Source organism: Terrapene carolina, unplaced genomic scaffold (genome assembly GCF_002925995.2).
Source record: "Terrapene carolina triunguis isolate 2854851 unplaced genomic scaffold, T_m_triunguis-2.0 Scaffold558, whole genome shotgun sequence".
Lineage (NCBI taxonomy): Eukaryota > Metazoa > Chordata > Testudines > Emydidae > Terrapene > Terrapene triunguis.
The window spans coordinates 9,848,898-9,866,727 of record NW_020664909.1 but is presented as its reverse complement, the minus strand read 5'-3'; the positions used below and the strand labels follow the sequence as shown (position 1 = coordinate 9,866,727).

Sequence of the window (17,830 nt, the reverse complement as noted above, 5' to 3'; positions counted from 1 at the left end):
CCTCTGGAAAAATATTTGGGCTGACTAAAGCTCTGACATTAAAATGAATTTTACACTAGTAGCTCCAAATGTAAGGTCATCAGGTACTATACAACTTTATCATATTATGCTGTACTTGCACAAAAATCCTGAACTAGACAGTTACCCCAAGTCCTATTCCAGAGCGGTAGCTGGGAACTGAGATTCTATTGTAAAAACAAGCCCATAAATTATTTTCTCCTTTGATAGGGAGTGGGGGTGTAGGAAGAGGAGAAGAGGGCTTAATAGCAATAGTACTGAAACAGCTACAAAAATGCCACTACATTAAAACATGTCAATTCCACATTTGAGATACCAGCCCATATAAGGTTTTTCACCACACTGTTTAAGACGACCACTATTTGAAAGCCCCTATGAGTCTGAGAGACAGCAATAAGCACAAGGAACACAAGCAGTCATCTGGGGCTCTGCTCTATGTAATGACCCGTACAGTATAACATTTAACTAAATACTTTAAAACTATGACACTCCAAAGACAGTGTAAGCTAATCATTCAAAGAAAGCTTCACTCCAAGTGTGCTTTTTGTTAAAGTTGCATCATCAGACATTGGATTCATTCCCTTTCAAAATCCTGCTATAATTTTTTTTGAAGAATGGTGGAGGGCTGATAGTAGGAATAGGCAACACTGCTGAAGCTGATTTTTAGTTGTCCACAGATGATAGAGTACACAGGCACAGGAAAGGGTGGAACGCTGCTTCTTCAAGATCATTTTGAAGGAGCAGCTGAAAAGACTACAGTAAATTCATTTTCTAAGGGATTAATCATCTAAAACAGTCTACACACCTTACATACTTACATGAATAAAATATTTCATACATTAAGATAATTAAAATCAGAGTGCTGTACCAAATAAAAAAATCAAATAGAACTTAAACCTCTTAAAACACACCTATTACATGGCACTTACCCAGTTCCAGAAAGAGAAGATGCCACAATGCCAGGCTTCAGAGGACAAAATATAGACTATACCCATTTCCCTTAAATAAACCTTTGGATCCAGAGACTTGTTTCTTTTTTGATCTGAGATATAACTTATTATATTTTGCCAAACTCCCAAGAGATAGTTTCTTCCAACTTTTTTCTTCCTTATATATTACATGGTTGCTCTTTTAATATAAAAAGAGAAACACCCAAATTTAAAAAAAATAATACTTTTATTTTCCAGGACTCTACTTATTCCACTATTGATTTGTTTATGTAACAGACTAAAGAGCATTGATCCAGGGAATTGTTACAATTCAAGATAATAGACAACAGTGCAAAAGTCACCAGCCATGAGTGTGCATGTTTATGTGACAACTCTTCTCTGATAAAATCTGCTAAATACTTGAAGTTTTTAAAACCAAAGCCTTCTTCACAGTAAACTATTTTAATCTCCAATGAATTATTTTATATTAAAAATAATCCGTTTAAGAATGATCAGACATGAACTCCTTGGAATCACAGAATCATAGAATAATCAGGGTTGGAAGGGACCTCAGGAGGTCATCTAGTCCAACCCCCTGCTCAAAGAAGGACTAATTCCCAACTAAGTCATCCCAGCCAGAGCTTTGTCAAGCCTGACCTTAAAAACCTCAAAGGAAGGAGATTCCACCACCTCTCTAGGTAACAGTGCTTCACCACCCTCCTAGTGAAAAAGTTTTTCCTAATATTCAACCTAAATCACCCCCCCTGCAACTTGAGACCATTACTCCTTGTTCTGTCATCTGCCACCACTGAGAACAGTCTAAATCCATCCTCTTTGGAACCCCCTTTCAGGTAGTTGAAAGCAGCTATCAAACCCCCCCTCATTCTTCTCTTCTGCAGACTAAACAATCCCAGTTCCCTCAGCCTCTACTCATAAGTCATGTGCTCCAGCCTCCTAATCATTTTTGTTGCCCTCTCCTGGACTCTTTCCAATTTTTCCACATTCTTCTTCTAGTGTGGGGCCCCCAACTGGACACAGTACTCGAGATGAGGCCTCACCAATGTCGAATAGAGGGGAAATGATCACGTCCCTCGATCTGCTGGCAGTGCCCCTACTTATATAGCCCAAAATGCCATTAGCCTTCTTGGCAACAAGGGCACACTGTCTACTCATATCCAGCTTCTCGTCCACTGTAACCCCTAGGTCCTTCTCTGCAGAACTGCTTCTTAGCCATTAGGTCCCTAGTCTGTAATAGTGAATGGGATTCTTCTGTCCTAAGTGAAGGACTCTGCACTTGTCCTTGTTGATCCTCATCAGGTTTCTTTTGGCCCAATCCTCTAATTTGCCTAGGTCCCTCTGTATCCTATCCCTACCCTCCAGCGTATCTACCACTCCTCCCAGTTTAGTGTCATCTGCAAACTTGCTGAGAGTGCAGTCCACGCCATCCTCCAGATCATTAATGAAGATATTGAACAAAACCGGCCCCAGGACCGACCCTTGGGGCACTCCGCTTTATACCAGCTGCCAACTAGACATGGAGCCATTGATCACTACCCGTTGAGCCCGACGATCTAGCCAGCTTTCTATCCACCTTACAGTCCATTCATCCAGCCCATACTTCTTTAACTTGCTGGCAAGAATACTGTGCGAGACCGTATCAAAAGCTTTGCTAAAGTCAAGAAATAACACAACCACCGCTTTCCCCTCATCCACAGACCCAGTTATCTCCTCATAGAAGGCAATTAGGTTAGTCAGGCATGACTTGCCCTTGGTGAATTCATGCTGACTGTTCTTGATCACTTTCCTCTCCTCTAAGTGCTTCAGAATTGATTCCTTGAGGACCGGCTCCATGATTTTTCCAGAGACTGAAGTGAGGCTGACTGGCCTGTAGTTCCCTGGATCCTCCTCCTTTTTTTTTAAAGATTAACATTAGCCTTTTTCCAGTCATCCGGGACCTCCCCCGATCGCCATGAGTTTTCAAAGATAGTGGCCAATGGCTCTGCAATCACATCCGCCAACTCCTTTAGCACCCTCGGATGCAGTGCATCTGGCCATGGACTTGCGCTCGTCCAGTTTTTCTAAATATTCCCGAACCACCTCTTTCTCCACAGAGGGCTGGTCACCTCCTCCCCATACTGTGCTGCCCAGTGCAGCAGTCTGGGAGCTGACCTTGTTTGTGAAGACAGAGACAAAAAAAGCATTGAGTACATTAGCTTTTTCCACATCCTCGGTTACTAGGAAGCCTAGTTCAAGGTTGTCCCATGTGTCATTTGAAAGATAAATTCCTCAGATTTGCAGTTAAATCCTAGTCTGTGCTATAACCTTAGTATCAGAAGAACATGACTATTTTTAATATAGATAATCCTCAAATGGGTTCCAAGTACCTCCCTGACTATATCTGGTATATTCTAGTTAGGTTTCTATGCTTGAAATGAAAAGCTTGTGGAGTAATGTGGTTAGAAACTAGAATCAAATTCATTTTCCATTAAAAATTATAGGAGAGACTCACAGAGAGGAAGAGAATATAGGATGTCCTGGTCTGATATAAACCTTATTAGCTTGAGATGGCTTTATTAGTCACATGTTGTAGAACTATGAATATGTTAAGCAGGTACAGTAGAACCTCAGTGATACAAACACCTCAGGAATGGAGATTGTTCGTAACTGAATAAAATGTGGTTGTTCTTTCAAAAGGTTACAACTGAACATTGACTCAATACAGCTTTGAAACTTTATTATGCAGAAGAAAAATGCTACTTTTAACCATCTTAATTTAAATGAAACAAGCACAGAAACCATTTCCTTACCTTGTCAAACAAATTTAAATTTACCCCCTTTATATTTTTTTGTAGTTTATGTTTAACATAGTACTGTATTGTACACTGTTTGTTTTGTTTTTTCTCTTTTTTTCTCCTCGTCTCTGCTGACTGATTGGGTACTTCCAGTTCCAAATGAGGCGTGTGGTTGACCAGTCAGTTCGCAACTCTGGTGTTCGTAACTCTGAGGTTCTACTGTAATTCTAATAAAGACAGAGAAAACCTTCCAACTATACTACCATAAATGCTGTATGCACCAAATACAACTTACAGAACAATAAAGGAATTTTAAAAGTAGCTACCCTTAGTTTAACTATACAGGCCTTGGAAGGAGAGGGAGGGGGGACAGAGATTTCTGAATCATGTTAAACAAAAGGCCTAAAATAGCTTTTCCAAACAAAAACATTTCACTTTTGAAGGTCTAGCTTGTAACAACCCAAGGCTAGAAATTAAGTGCTGTGTGGCCCATTGGGAAGCTGAGAATGCTATAAAACTCCTGTTTCTAATCCTGCAAATTCAGAGCTACACTAGTAAGAATTTCACCTCACACTCCAAGAATTCATATTAAAATGTAAATTATTTTATGACAATTTTTTTCAAACATGCCCTACCTTCGTTTTCTAATCCATTTTAATTTCTAGATAAACCATAAAACTACTACTGGCACAGGACTGAACAGCCCATCTTGGGCCTCAAGCCAGTGTACATTTGGGGAGTAAGTTCTGCAGTGAAAAGGCTAGGATATGCTCTCAACTGGCACCTGTTTGAAGCAAGTCAAAGGCTTGGGGTTTTATAGCAAGTCCTAGTGGAAGTAGATTAGTGGGCAGGGTGCAGGTGAGGCAGTCAGCAATACATGTTAAATGCAATTTATCAAATAGCTGTGATCACCAGATACAGGGTATATTTAGTCAGATGCTCATCTTCTCCCATTTGCTGCATCTTATCTCTGTGCACAGGAATAGCGCTCTGCCATTTGCATAGCCAGTTTGTGTGCCAATAATTGCTAAACAGGGTTTTTTTTGTTCTTGTTGTTGTTACATTTAGGATTACAGTGAAATCATCTCATAAGGAAAGAAAGTTAGCTTGCTGTTCCTTGCACAGCGGAAAAAATGAAAGACCGCCTTCAAGAACTTAAACTGCGAGCAAAAGAACTGCAGCTAGCTGAAGAGAACAGCTGTGCGCCTGAGGTGAAAGAAGACCACCAAGTAGAGTTTGAACAGCAAGCTATTATTTATGAGAAAGAGCCCATAACTGAGAGGCACCTAAATGAAATCCAGAGACTTCAGGACGAAATTAGTAACTTGGCAGAGGATGTTCAAAAGTTTGGTCAGCAGCAGAAAAGCCTTGTGTCCTCAATGAGAAGGTTCAGTGTTCTTAAAAAGGAGTCCAACATTACAAGAGAAATAAAAATACAAGCAGAGCATGTAAGTAAATGCCTGGATGAACTATCAAAAACAGTGAAGAAGTCTGAAAGTGAACACGGGCCATCTTCCGCCATTGTAAGAATCCTTACATCTCAGCATGCGTTCCTTTTCCGGCGTTTCCAGAACACCATGCTTTCATACAATGATGCTATAACAGCCAAGCAGGAAAAATGCAAGACATTCATTGTCCGCCAGCTTGACGTGGTTGGGAAAGAGATCTCCGAGGAAGAAGTGAATGATATGCTTCAACAAGGAAAATGGGAGATTTTCAATGAAAATCTGCTTACTGAAGTCAAAATCACTAAAGCTCAACTATCGGAGATTGAACAAAGACACAAAGAACTGGTCAATCTGGAGAACCACATCAAAGAATTGAAGGAATTGTTTATCCAGATCTCGCTTCTGGTGGAGGAACAAGGAGAAATTATCAACAACATTGAAATGGGTGTAAACAATACTCAAGATTATGTTCAAATATCAAGAGAGAAGTTTAGACTTGCAGCCAAGTATAGAAAGAGAAACCCTTGTAAAGCAATATGTTGCTGGTGTTGTCCACGCTGCAGATAACAAAAAGGGATGATTCTCAATATTCACAGGCTACTATTTTGCCAGCAGAAATTTTGAAGCAGTTCTGTGGGTTCCATTTACACTTCAGTTTGTCTCTGCTTACTCTCCCCCAACTCGAGGGCTCTTTCCTTCTACTTCTGTGCATCTCACACTCAAAAGGGAAAAAAAAATCCTCTCTGTACTCCTGCAAGTGACTACTTCTCTAGTTCTGCCAGGAAGAGCACCTAAGGATTCTCAGCAGTTTGTCTGCTTCTGATAGGCTGTGGTAGAAGTGTTATATTGGAAACACAGATGAAGCAGAGGAAGTGGAAAGATCATCTTTTCTGATCCTACCAACCCAGAGTAATCCTGCTTTACAAGAGGTTGTCCAGTGGAGTTGGTGGGTATCACAGTGACCAGTGTGATATAAACGCAAGGTCTAGGACGTTCCACCAGTGGTGCTGGGAAGTATTAACAGTATTGCTAACACCAAACATTCAGAAATCATGTGTCGGGCCCCAAAAACCATGAGACTGGCTTAGTTATAGTTAAAAATATATATAAAAGTTTAAGGTTATTTTTATTTGCCTTCTGGTTTTTGAGCTTTCAACTTGCAACTGAGTCATGTTTTCAGACTTTTCTCAGCAACTATGAGGGCGAGCAACTTTTTTTTGTTTTTATATTTGCAAGCTGAGATCTATTTAATCACTTTTCTCCAGGAACTGAGGCTTTAAATTAAGACATCATGTATAACTAAAATCATGATAAAAATCACAAGTGTTGCCAACTGGAGAGAGGAACCACGCACATTTCTCCATTTATAAAACATGTGAATTATATTTCTGTCCAGAGTGAATGTATGTGTTTATGATGTGTAACACTGGTCTACAATTTTTGAGAAGTCGTCTGCTTCAGAGATAAAATGTGCTATTTATTATGTATTTTGATGTGCTGAATTCAAATATGACAATTAAAACAACTGATTGGCTACTGTTTCTAAGATATTTAAGCTTTTACATTTTATGTCTATGTATATTGTGTAGATAGTAGAGTTTTAATCATAAATTGTAAACCTAGGTCTTTTCATGTGTTTATGGTTGCTTTACATGATAATATTTCACCTGTCCGGTTTATGTAACACTTTCAAAATCAGCAAAAGGGTTATATAAATAAAATTTATTATGAAACAAAAGGCAAAAAACTATTCTGTACATAGTTTAGTCCTATTCAGTGTCTACTCGGCGCTTCTTGGCTTGTCTCTTGTATTCATTAAATGGAGCATCTCTTGTCACTGTCCAGCAATAGTCTGCAAGCATTGATGGGCTCCATTTGCCCTGATAGCGTTTCTCCATTGTTGCAATGTCCTGGTGAAATCGCTCGCCGTGCTCGTCGCTCACTGCTCCGCAGTTCGGTGGAAAAAAAATCTAGATGAGAGTGCAAAAAATGCATCTTTAGTGACATGTTGCAACCAAGGCTTTTGTATGCCTTGAGGAGGTTTTCCACCAACAACCTGTAGTTGTCTGCCTTGTTGTTTCCGAGAAAATTTATTGCCACTAACTGGAAGGCTTTCCATACCGTCTTTTCCTTGCCACGCAGTGCATGGTCAAATGCATCAACTCGAAGAAGTTCACGAATCTGAAGACCAACAAAGACACCTTCCTTTATCTTAGCTTCACTTAACCTTGGAAATTTTCCACGGAGGTACTTGAAAGCTGCTTGTGTTTTGTCAATGGCCTTGACAAAGTTCTTCATCAGACCCAGCTTGATGTGTAAGGGTGGTAACAAAATCTTCCTTGATTCAACAAGTGGTGGATGCTGAACACTTTTCCTCCCAGGCTCCAATGACTGTTGGAGTGGCCAATCTTTCTTGATGTAGTGGGAATCTCTTGCACGACAATCCCATTCGCAGAGAAAACAGCAGTACTTTGTGTATCCAGTCTGCAGACCAAGCAAGAGAGCAACAACCTTCAAATCGCCACAAAGCTGCCACTGATGTTGGTCATAGTTTACGCACCTCAAAAGTTGTTTCATGTTGTCATAGGTTTCCTTCATATGGACTGCATGAGCAACTGGAATTGATGGCAAAACATTGCCATTATGCAGTAAAACAGCTTTAAGACTCTTCTTCGATGAATCAATGAACAGTCTCCACTCATCTGGATCGTGAACGATGTTGAGGGCTGCCATCACACCATCGATGTTGTTGCAGGCTACAAGATCACCTTCCATGAAGAATGGGACAAGATCCTTTTGACAGTCACGGAACATGGAAACCCTAACATCACCTGCCAGGAGATTCCACTGCTGTAGTCTGGAGCCCAACAGCTCTGCCTTACTCTTGGGTAGTTCCAAATCCCTGACAAGGTCATTCAGTTCACCTTGTGTTATGAGGTGTGGTTCAGAGGAGGAGGATGCGAGAAAATGTGGGTCCTGTGACATTGATGGTTCAGGACCAGAAGTTTCATCCTCTTCCTCGTCTGACTCAAGCGAGAATGATTCTGGTGCATCAGGAACCGGCAGTCCTTCTCCGTGGGGTACTGGGCGTATAGCTGATGGAATGTTTGGATAATGCACAGTCCACTTTTTCTTCTTTGACACACCTTTCCCAACTGGAGGCACCATGCAGAAGTAACAATTGCTGGTATGATCTGTTGGCTCTCTCCAAATCATTGGCACTGCAAAAGGCATAGATTTCCTTTTCCTGTTCAACCACTGGCGAAGATCTGTTGCACAAGTGTTGCAGCATATGTGTGGGGCCCACTTCTTGTCCTGATCTCCAATTTTGCAGCCAAAATAAAGGTGATAGGCTTTCTTAACCATAGTGGTTATACTGCACTTTTGTGATGCAAAAGTCACTTCACCACAAACATAGCAGAAGTTATCTGCACTGTTCACACAAGTACGAGCCATCTCTGCTCACCTTGGCTAAACAGAAATGTGTCCCTTTGCAAAATCAAACACTGACAAATAAGAGAGCACGACACTGTATGATTTCTAGAGCTGATATAGGGCAATTTGTTCAGCAGAGTGACTTAAGCTTCGTTATGATTGCATCATCCATGACTTCTAAGAATAACATGATGCAATTCATATCATGTATGACGCAATACCAGCTTCAGATTGCATCATTCATTGTTTTGCCTAAAAACTGTCCAAACCCAGTCATAGATTTATTCATAGATCCAGTCAAAGATGTATTTTAGTCATTTCTGGTTTAAATTGAGATCCCTTCCCTTTATAACTCACTTATCCTCCGCCATTCCCAAGTCAAGGGTCGTATATACTGACCCAATAGCATATCTTGAAAACTAGAGCCAATCAACAATTTTAAGCATCATTTTCGTTCTCAGTGACCCAGAATTAGTAAAGTTTGACCACATTTATTTCAGAAGCATTTTGGCTGTAGAGCAGTTAATGTGTTTATATCTTAACTATTTAAATATAAGGACTGAACCAAACAATTCTAAATTATTAAGGTAAGCACTGTTTTCTAAAAGTGTGAATTAGAGAAATATAGAAACCTCATTCAATGGCTATACTGTCCATATTTTATTCTATTCCCTCACTCAAAACTTTCCCTCTCCCCATTCCCACACAGAGAGATTATCCAGTAGTTCCTATTTAGCAAGGTGAGTATTTAGAACATACCAGTAAGCTGCCAAGTTAGTCAGGTTTTTCAGTCTTCAGTTAGTTAAAGATCTCAGATCACTTGCACTTCAAGACAAGTATTTCTTAAATTCAATTAACCTGTAGAGTTGCCAATTTAGGTTGTACGTATTCCTGGAGGTTTCATCACATGACAAACTTTAATTAAAGATTACTCTTTAATTCCTGGAGACTCCGGGACGATCCTGGAGGGTTGGCAATCCTATGCTAGAAGCAGTCAGAGCAGCAGAACTGAACTTACATCAAATATGCAAGTACATGAATATTTCCATATAAAAACTACACTGAGAATGTTACAGAGGCAACTATATATATATATAATTTATTTATTTATTTATTTTCCCTGATGGTGCCTATGTAGCCAAAGTGACATGAATTAATTCTCCTTTTTAAACTTCTGAATCTATATCTCAAGATTTTCAACTTCTGACAAATTAATTAAAAAACAGTCTGTTTAATCATAAACATAGTTTTAAAAGGTAAATTCACAATCAGACATTACCTCTTCATCCACTGCAAACCTACAATGGAGTCCAACCCAGAGTTGGTAGCAAAGATTAGATAGGAGCCTAATGCAGAGATGCCCAAGCTGCTTTTTTCTTTTGCATCAGTTCCCCTCAAGATAGAGGGATGGTTGGATGCCCTCAAGGTCCTACTTTCACCAGGTCTCAGCCATGTTCCTCTCATCCTTTTAACCCTGTTCGCTTTATCTCCCCATACGTTGTTTCTTCTTTTAAGCATATTTGCCTTTCGATTTATAATTGTTCCCCCCTCCCATCCTGCCTCAAGAGCTATGTGCTGTGGTGCTTGAGTCCCTTGGAGCCACAAGGAGCGAAGATGAGAAGCAAAGCTTGAGCTAGCTGAGCCTGCAGCCTTAGACACTTAAGCTGCTCCGAAGGACAGCTGCATTAGGAAGGCAGGAAGTGAAGAAAAATTACTTTTGAGAGGCAGCCCATTGCTTTACTTGCAGCAGAAGTATTTCTGCAGTGGGAAGAAGTAGGTGGATCTGGAGTGCTAAAGCCATCTACATCCCCACTGCTGTCTCCCTCCTCTGCTCAAGGTCCCATTTGGAATAGCATTGCACCCTCCAGCTTTCAAAATGCTGGCCTACTGCAATTCTAATTGAGAATGCCAATGCAATTACTTCAGGAAAAACTTGGAAACATTTCCAAACTCCCATAGGGCATGCTAAAATCCAGGCAAATCTAGACACATTCAGAGTGGTCAGATCAAAGCCTACTGAAATTCTGAGAAACTGGATTTGCTAGTTTTCTCTGATAATTATGCTAGAATCCCATCAAGTCACTATTGGTGCTAATAAACCCACACAGAGAACTACTAAACTAATTCTAAACGCTTACATTTAGCTTAGAAATATAATGAAGCAATTCCCCACTTCAAATTTAAGTTATAATCCAAACTAACCTGTGTCAAAGTATTATCAGAAGCTTGGATTCCAAAGAAACTCTTAACAGAAAGATTCTTTGAATTCCTCCTTTGGACACTGATGCAATCTGCCAAGATTTCATGTAAAGGCTTTGATTATAGCAAGCAACTTCTATAAGATACAGACCTACATTTTAAAAGCAAATAGTGATTTGGGGTGCGCTCAATTTGACACACTTGAGTGGGGCCTAACTTCCAGTCTACTACAGGCCACCTAACCAGGTGGAAGAGGTGGATGAGGCTTTTTTTAAACAACTAACAAAATCATCCAAAGCTCAAGATTTGGTGGTGATAGGGGACTTCAACTATCCGGATATATGTTGGGAAAATAACACAGCGGGGCACAGACTATCCAACAAATTCTTGGACTGCATTGCAGACAACTTTTTATTTCTGAAGGTTGAAAAAGCTACTAGGGGGGAAGCTGTTCTAGACTTGATTTTAACAAATAGGGAGGAACTCGTTGAGAATTTGAAAGTAGAAGGCAGTTTGGGTGAAAGTGATCATGAAATCATAGAGTTTGCAATTCTAAGGAAGGGTAGAAGGGAGAATAGCAAAATAGAGAATGGATTTCAGGAAGGCGGATTTTGGTAAGCTCAGAGAGCTGATAGGTAAGGTCCCATGGGAATCAAGACTGAGGGGAAAAACAACTGAGGAGAGTTGGCAGTTTGTCAAAGGGACACTATTAAGGGCCCAAAAGCAAGCTATTCCGCTGGTTAGGAAAGATAGAAAATGTGGCAAAAGACCACCTTGGCTTAACCACGAGATCTTGCATGATCTAAAAAATAAAAAGGAGTCATAAAAAATGGAAACTAGGACAGATTACAAAGGATGAATATAGGCAAACAACACAGGAATGCAGGGGCAAGATTAGAAAGGCAAAGGCACAAAATGAGCTCAAACTAGCTACGGGAATAAAGGGGAACAAGAAGACTTTTTATCAATACATTAGAAGCAAGAGGAAGACCAAAGACAGGGTAGGCCCACTGTTTAGTGAAGAGGGAGAAACAGTAACAGGAAACTTGGAAATGGCAGAGATGCTTAATGACTTCTTTGTTTCGGTCTTCACCGAGAAGTCTGAAGGAATGCCTAACATAGTGAATGCTAGTGGGAAGGGGGTAGGTTTAGCAGATAAAATAAAAAAAGAACAAGTTAAAAATCACTTAGAAAAGTTAGATGCCTGCAAGTCACCAGGGCCTGATGAAATGCATCCTAGAATACTCAAGGAGCTAATAGAGGAGGTATCTGAGCCTCTAGCTATTATCTTTGGAAAATCATGGGAGACGGGAGAGATTCCAGAAGACTGGAAAAGGGCAAATATAGTGCCCATCTATAAAAAGGGAAATAAAAACAACCCAGGAAACTACAGACCAGTTAGTTTAACTTCTGTGCCAGGGAAGATAATGGAGCAAGTACGCTTGGAAGGTGGTAAGGTGATAGGGAACAGCCAGCATGGATTTGTAAAGAACAAATCATGTCAAACCAATCTGATAGCTTTCTTCGATAGGATAACGAGTCTTGTGGATAAGGGAGAAGCTGTGGATGTGGTATACCTAGACTTTAGTAAGGCATTTGATACGGTCTCGCATGATATTCTTATCTACAAACTAGGCAAATACAATTTAGATGGGGCTACTATAAGGTGGGTGCATAACTGGCTGGATAACCGTACTCAGAGAGTTGTTATTAATGGTTCCCAATCCTGCTGGAAAGGCATAACAAGTGGGGTTCCGCAGGGGTCTGTTTTGGGACCGGCTCTGTTCAATATCTTCATTAACGACTTAGATATTGGCATAGAAAGTACGCTTATTAAGTTTGCGGATGATACCAAACTGGGAGGGATTGCAACTGCTTTGGAGGACAGGGTCATAATTCAAAATGATCTGGACAAATTGGAGAAATGGTCTGAGTTCAACAGGATGAAGTTTAACAAAGACAAATGCAAAGTGCTCCACTAGGAAGAAAAAATCAGTTTCACACATACAGAATGGGAAGAGACTGTCTAGGAAGGAGTACGGCAGAAAGGGATCTAGGGGTTATAGTGGACCACAAGCTAAATATGAGTCAACAGTGTGATGCTGTTGCAAAAAAAGCAAACGTGATTCTGGGATGTATTAACAGGTGTGTTGTGAGCAAGACACGAGAAGTCATTCTTCCGCTCTACTCTGCTCTGGTTAGGCCCTAACTGGAGTATTGTGTCCAGTTCTGGGCACCGCATTTCAAGAAAGATGTGGAGAAATTGGAAAGGGTCCAGAGAAGAGCAACAAGAATGATTAAAGGTCTGGAGAACATGACCTATGAAGGAAGGCTGAAAGAATTGGGTTTGTTTAGTTTGGAAAAGAGAAGACTGAGAGGGGACATGATAGCAGTTTTCAGGTATCTAAAAGGGTGTCATAAGGAGGAGGGAGAAAACTTGTTCACCTTAGCCTCTGAGGATAGAACAAGAAGCAATGGGCTTAAACTGCAGCAAGGGAGGTCTAGGTTGGACATTAGGAAAAAGTTCCTAACTGTCAGGGTGGTTAAACACTGGACTAGATTGCCTAGGGAGGTTGTGGAATCTCCATCTCTGGAGATATTTAAGAGTAGGTTAGATAAGTGTCTATCAGGGATGGTCTAGATAGTATTTGGTCCTGCCATGCGGGCAGGGGACTGGACTCGATGACCTCTCGAGGTCCCTTCCAGTCCTAGAATCTATGAATCTATGAATGAAAAAGGTCCTTCTGAAAATAAGGCTTCTTTAAACAAGTCTCAAGTTCAGCAACCACAAATTGGGACATCCAAAAACATTAGTGAAAACACACAAAGTCTAAGAGGGCTAAGATAGATGGATATAGATGATATGCATCAGCATTAAGATAATATTTATCAAGTTTCAGGTACAAAAAACACAAGAACTTTTTTTTTTCTTCCCAAAAGCTTTCTACTAAAGCAGAACCTTCTGTGGCGGTGGTTTTCAAACTGTGGGTCGCGGAATAGAAGGCACTGGGTCGCAGAGGCTCTCGTTAGCACCGCCAACCAGGCCATTAATAGTCCCGTCGGCGGTGCTGCCTGTCTAAGACAGGCTAGTTCCTACCTGTTCCGACACCGCGCTGCGGTCTGGAAGCAGCCAGCATCAGGTCCGGCTCCTAGATGCGGGGGCCACGGGGTTCCGCGCGCTGCCCCCGCCCTGAGCACTGGCAGGGGCGGTGGCTGCAGGTGAGAGCCACCCAGAGCCGCTTGCGCGCCTCTGCCTAAGAGCTGAACATGCTGCTTCCGTGGCACAGCGGTGCCAAGACAGGTGGAAAGTCTGCCTCTGCACCCCGGCTGTGCCGCTAACCAGGAGCCACCGGAGATAAGCCCTCGCCCCAACCCCCTATCCCAGGCCTGAGCCCCCTCCCACACCCTGAACCTCTCATTCCCGGCCCCGCAGCCCTCACCCCCACCCTCTGCCCCAGCCCTGAGCTCCTCCCAAATCTCTCATCCCCAGCTCCGTTGGGTTGCGGGCATCAACAATTTTCTCCAATGGGGCCCCCAAATTTTTTTTTTTGAAAACTACTGTTCTGTGGTATACTGCAGGAGTCTCAAACATGCGGCCCACGGACTCACCATAGGTGCTGACTCCATGGGTGCTCCAGTCCTGGAGCACCCACAGAGAAAAATTAGTGGGTGCTCTGTGTGACGGGTTGGATCACAGAAACCCCCTTGGGAGCTGCCACACAATGTGCAAAGACTACCTCTGCTCCTGTTTTCCCTGCCAGCTCAGGACTCCAGCACCTTGTCTTGCTGAGCCAGACATTCCCGTCTGCTGCAACACAGACCCGGGGTCTGAATCACTTGTCCCAAAGCTGCAAGTTTACCTGAAAATAGCTCACAGAAGTGTGCTTGTCCTTAGCACTCAGATGCCCAACTCCCAATGGGGTCTAAACCCAAATAAATCCGTTTTACCCTGCATAAAGCTTATGCAGGGCAAACCCAGAAATTGTTCGCCCTCTATAACACTGATAGATATGCACAGTTGTTTGCTCCCCCAGGTATTAATACATACTCTGAGTAAATTACTAAATAAAAAGTGATTTTATTAAATACAGAAAATAGGATTTAAGTGGTTCCAAGTAGTAACAGACAGAACAAAGTAAGTCACCAAGTAAAATAAAATAAAATGCGCAAATTTATGTCTAATCAAACTAAATACAGATAAGTTCCTCACCAGTTCCAGAATGCTCCCTTTTACAGGCTAATCTCCTTTTAGCCTGGGTCCAGCAATCACTCACACCCCCTATAGTTACTATCGTTTGTTTCAGTTTCCTTCAAGTATCCTGGGGCGGTGGAGAGGCTCCTTCTTTAGCCAGCTGAAAACCAAATGGAGGGGTCTCCCACGGGTTATATAGACTCTCTCTTGTGGGTGGAGACCCCCTCCCCCCCTCCCTCCTTCCTATGCAAAGTCCAGCTCCAAGATGGAGTTCTGGAGTCACCTGGGCAAGTCACATCTCCCTGCATGACTCAGTCTTTACAGGCCGAAGCCATTGTCCACATGGTATCTTGCATGTCTCCAGGAAGACTTCTTATGTGGATTGGAGCACTCCAAGATGCATTGTTCTCCAAGTGTTTCCTGATCAGGTACTTAACCTGGCGAATTCCTTCCTAAAGAAGCTGACCAAATGCCTCCCAAAGCTTACTTAGAAACCAAGCAAGCATACAGCCCATATTCTTAACCTCAAGTAGAAAATGATATATATGAACAAATAGGATGAATAGATATAGTAGACCATAACCTTTACGGAGATATGTTTCATGGCACAGGCAGCACAAAACATATTCCAGTTATGTCATATATACATTTATAAGCACCCCCTCCCCATAAAGCCTTATGGGGTACACTGTCACACTCTGCACCCACTGGCAGCCAAGCTCCCCCCTTTCACCCACCCCATCTCCTCCTCCTCCCCCCCCGAGCACACCACGTCCCCGCTCCTCTGCCTACCTCCCAGAGCTTCCTGCCCAGCAGCCGCCAAACAGCTGTTTGCATGCTCCGGGAAGGGGGGGCGAGGGAGGGAGAAGTGGGAACGTGGCATGCTCAGGGGAGGAGGCAGGGAAGAGGCGGGGCCGGGGCAGGGATTTGGGGAAGGAGTTGGAATAGGGGCAGGGAGGGGGCGTGTTTATCGTTTGAGTGAGGTGGTTTGGCATTCTGCTTTGGCTGCTGCCTGCCGAAGGTGGAATGTTTGCAGCTCTGCGGGACGAGTGATTTGGGTGGGAAGTTCTCTTGAAAGTGCGGGTTGGATGGTTTTGTTTACTTGAATCAGATCAATGTGCGTCTATCCCGCACCATCTCAGGACAGCACCTCCTACCTCCTGTTACAAGATGTGCTCACATGCGGCACATGCTCCCTGCCTACAAACTGCAGCCTGCCCCTTCAGCATTTTCATTCTTTTGTGTACATGAACTAGGAGGCTCTTCCCCCACAGGAACGGTTACAACAGAACATCACCTTGTGGAAGCTCATGTCCTCTTTGCCTTTAGCCCCAGCCCAGGTGCTCAGAGCTGGGGCTGGGGCTAAAGGCATCCTGCACATGTTGCCATACCTCTGGCCCCAGAGCCCTAGACTACCTTTAAATCAACAGACAGGAGTCACAAGAGACTTGACCACCAGAGCCTAAACTGAGACCAGCAAACTCATATCATGTAACATCAGTTTGGCTTTAAATCCTAGACTCAGGAGGTGAGAGCCAAGTGTCTTGCCCAGGATCTCCATTTTCCCTTTCAGATCAAATCCTTCTTGGTGCCTCCAGAGTAGCTGACGGGGCAGGCGAGCCATGATATGTTCAGCAGGACCCCACAGGTCTCACTTAGCTGTAGTAGTTCATTTTTTATTATACTTTTGTATCGTTGTATGAAGAGGTTTCAGTGATGCGGCCCTGAGGCCAATGTACTAGTCCTCATGTGGCCCTTGTGGTAATTTGAGTTTGAGACCCCTGGTATACTGTATATACCATATAGTCACTTTGGCTTTGGAAGAGTTAAGTGGAAACAAGCCAGCAGAAAGAAAGAGAGAAAGAAAGAAAAGGCTGCCATGGCTAATACGCTACCAATATGCACCGTTCCCTGCGTCCTTTTAAAAAAAAAAAAAAGACGTGGCCTTTTTTCTGTACCTGAATGGGAGGAAAACTATGACAAAAGTTCAAGAAACCCTGCCTAAAATATTATTCTAATGAAGTGCACATTTTAACAAACACCACCTGTTTACACGAGATCCCATGTGGTATAGATGTACATATTGCATTCTTATCTGTGAAAAAAATGTGTTACCAGTCTAGCTCTTGCTGCTAACACAGTTTACTTCAAAGGAAAAAAACACTTCTATTTTTGAACATGGAATAAAGCCCAGGTTTTCAACAATAGTTATGAAAATAATTTTCCATCTAGGAGGAAGTAAATAGTCAAAGAATTTGTTTCTGCTGTCCGTATTAGAGCACAAGACAGACAAATATATAATATATTGCCAAGGTTTTGAGAGGAAAGAAAAAAACAGGCGTAGGGCTCAAAGGCTGCTATCAACTGATGAAAGTAGAACGTATATGGACATTGTGAGACTTTGATGTGGATCGTTTATGTTGGTTAGCCAAGGCGCTTGAGGTATATGTGTGCAACTAATAAAAACACAAGATCTTATTAGTGCAGTTTACTAGAACATAAAATGGGCTTTCTATAGCCGCAGAGTTATACAGAAAAACTAACAGACAAAGGAAAATACATTTTGGTTAGAAAAGTGCGTTAGATAGTTATGACTGTGTTATGCAACTATTTGATACATTAGCAGCTACAGTCCCTCATTAACAAAATGATAGCAGAAAAGAAAAATAACTTTCTGCCTTGAAAATACAACATTTTCCCTTGCCCTACCCAGCAATCTATTATAAGCCTCAAGGGCTATCACTGACATTTTTATGAAATTTACCCTCTCATTGTCATGCTTTCAAGCACTTAGAGAGAGAAGATCATTTTTAATAA

The 17,830-nt window shown here is 42.0% G+C and overlaps 2 protein-coding genes across 5 annotated transcripts in view; one reads left to right on the top strand and one right to left on the bottom strand.

The window, feature by feature from the left end:
• Positions 1–17,830, bottom strand: part of ARL13B (ADP ribosylation factor like GTPase 13B) — a 99,317-nt gene that overhangs the window by 58,936 nt on the left and 22,551 nt on the right. The window lies entirely within an intron of this gene.
• STX19 (syntaxin 19) lies at positions 4,873–5,754 on the top strand. The gene has a single exon (XM_024208619.2). It carries the CDS (start codon positions 4,873–4,875, stop codon positions 5,752–5,754), a length of 882 nt encoding a protein of 293 aa, XP_024064387.1.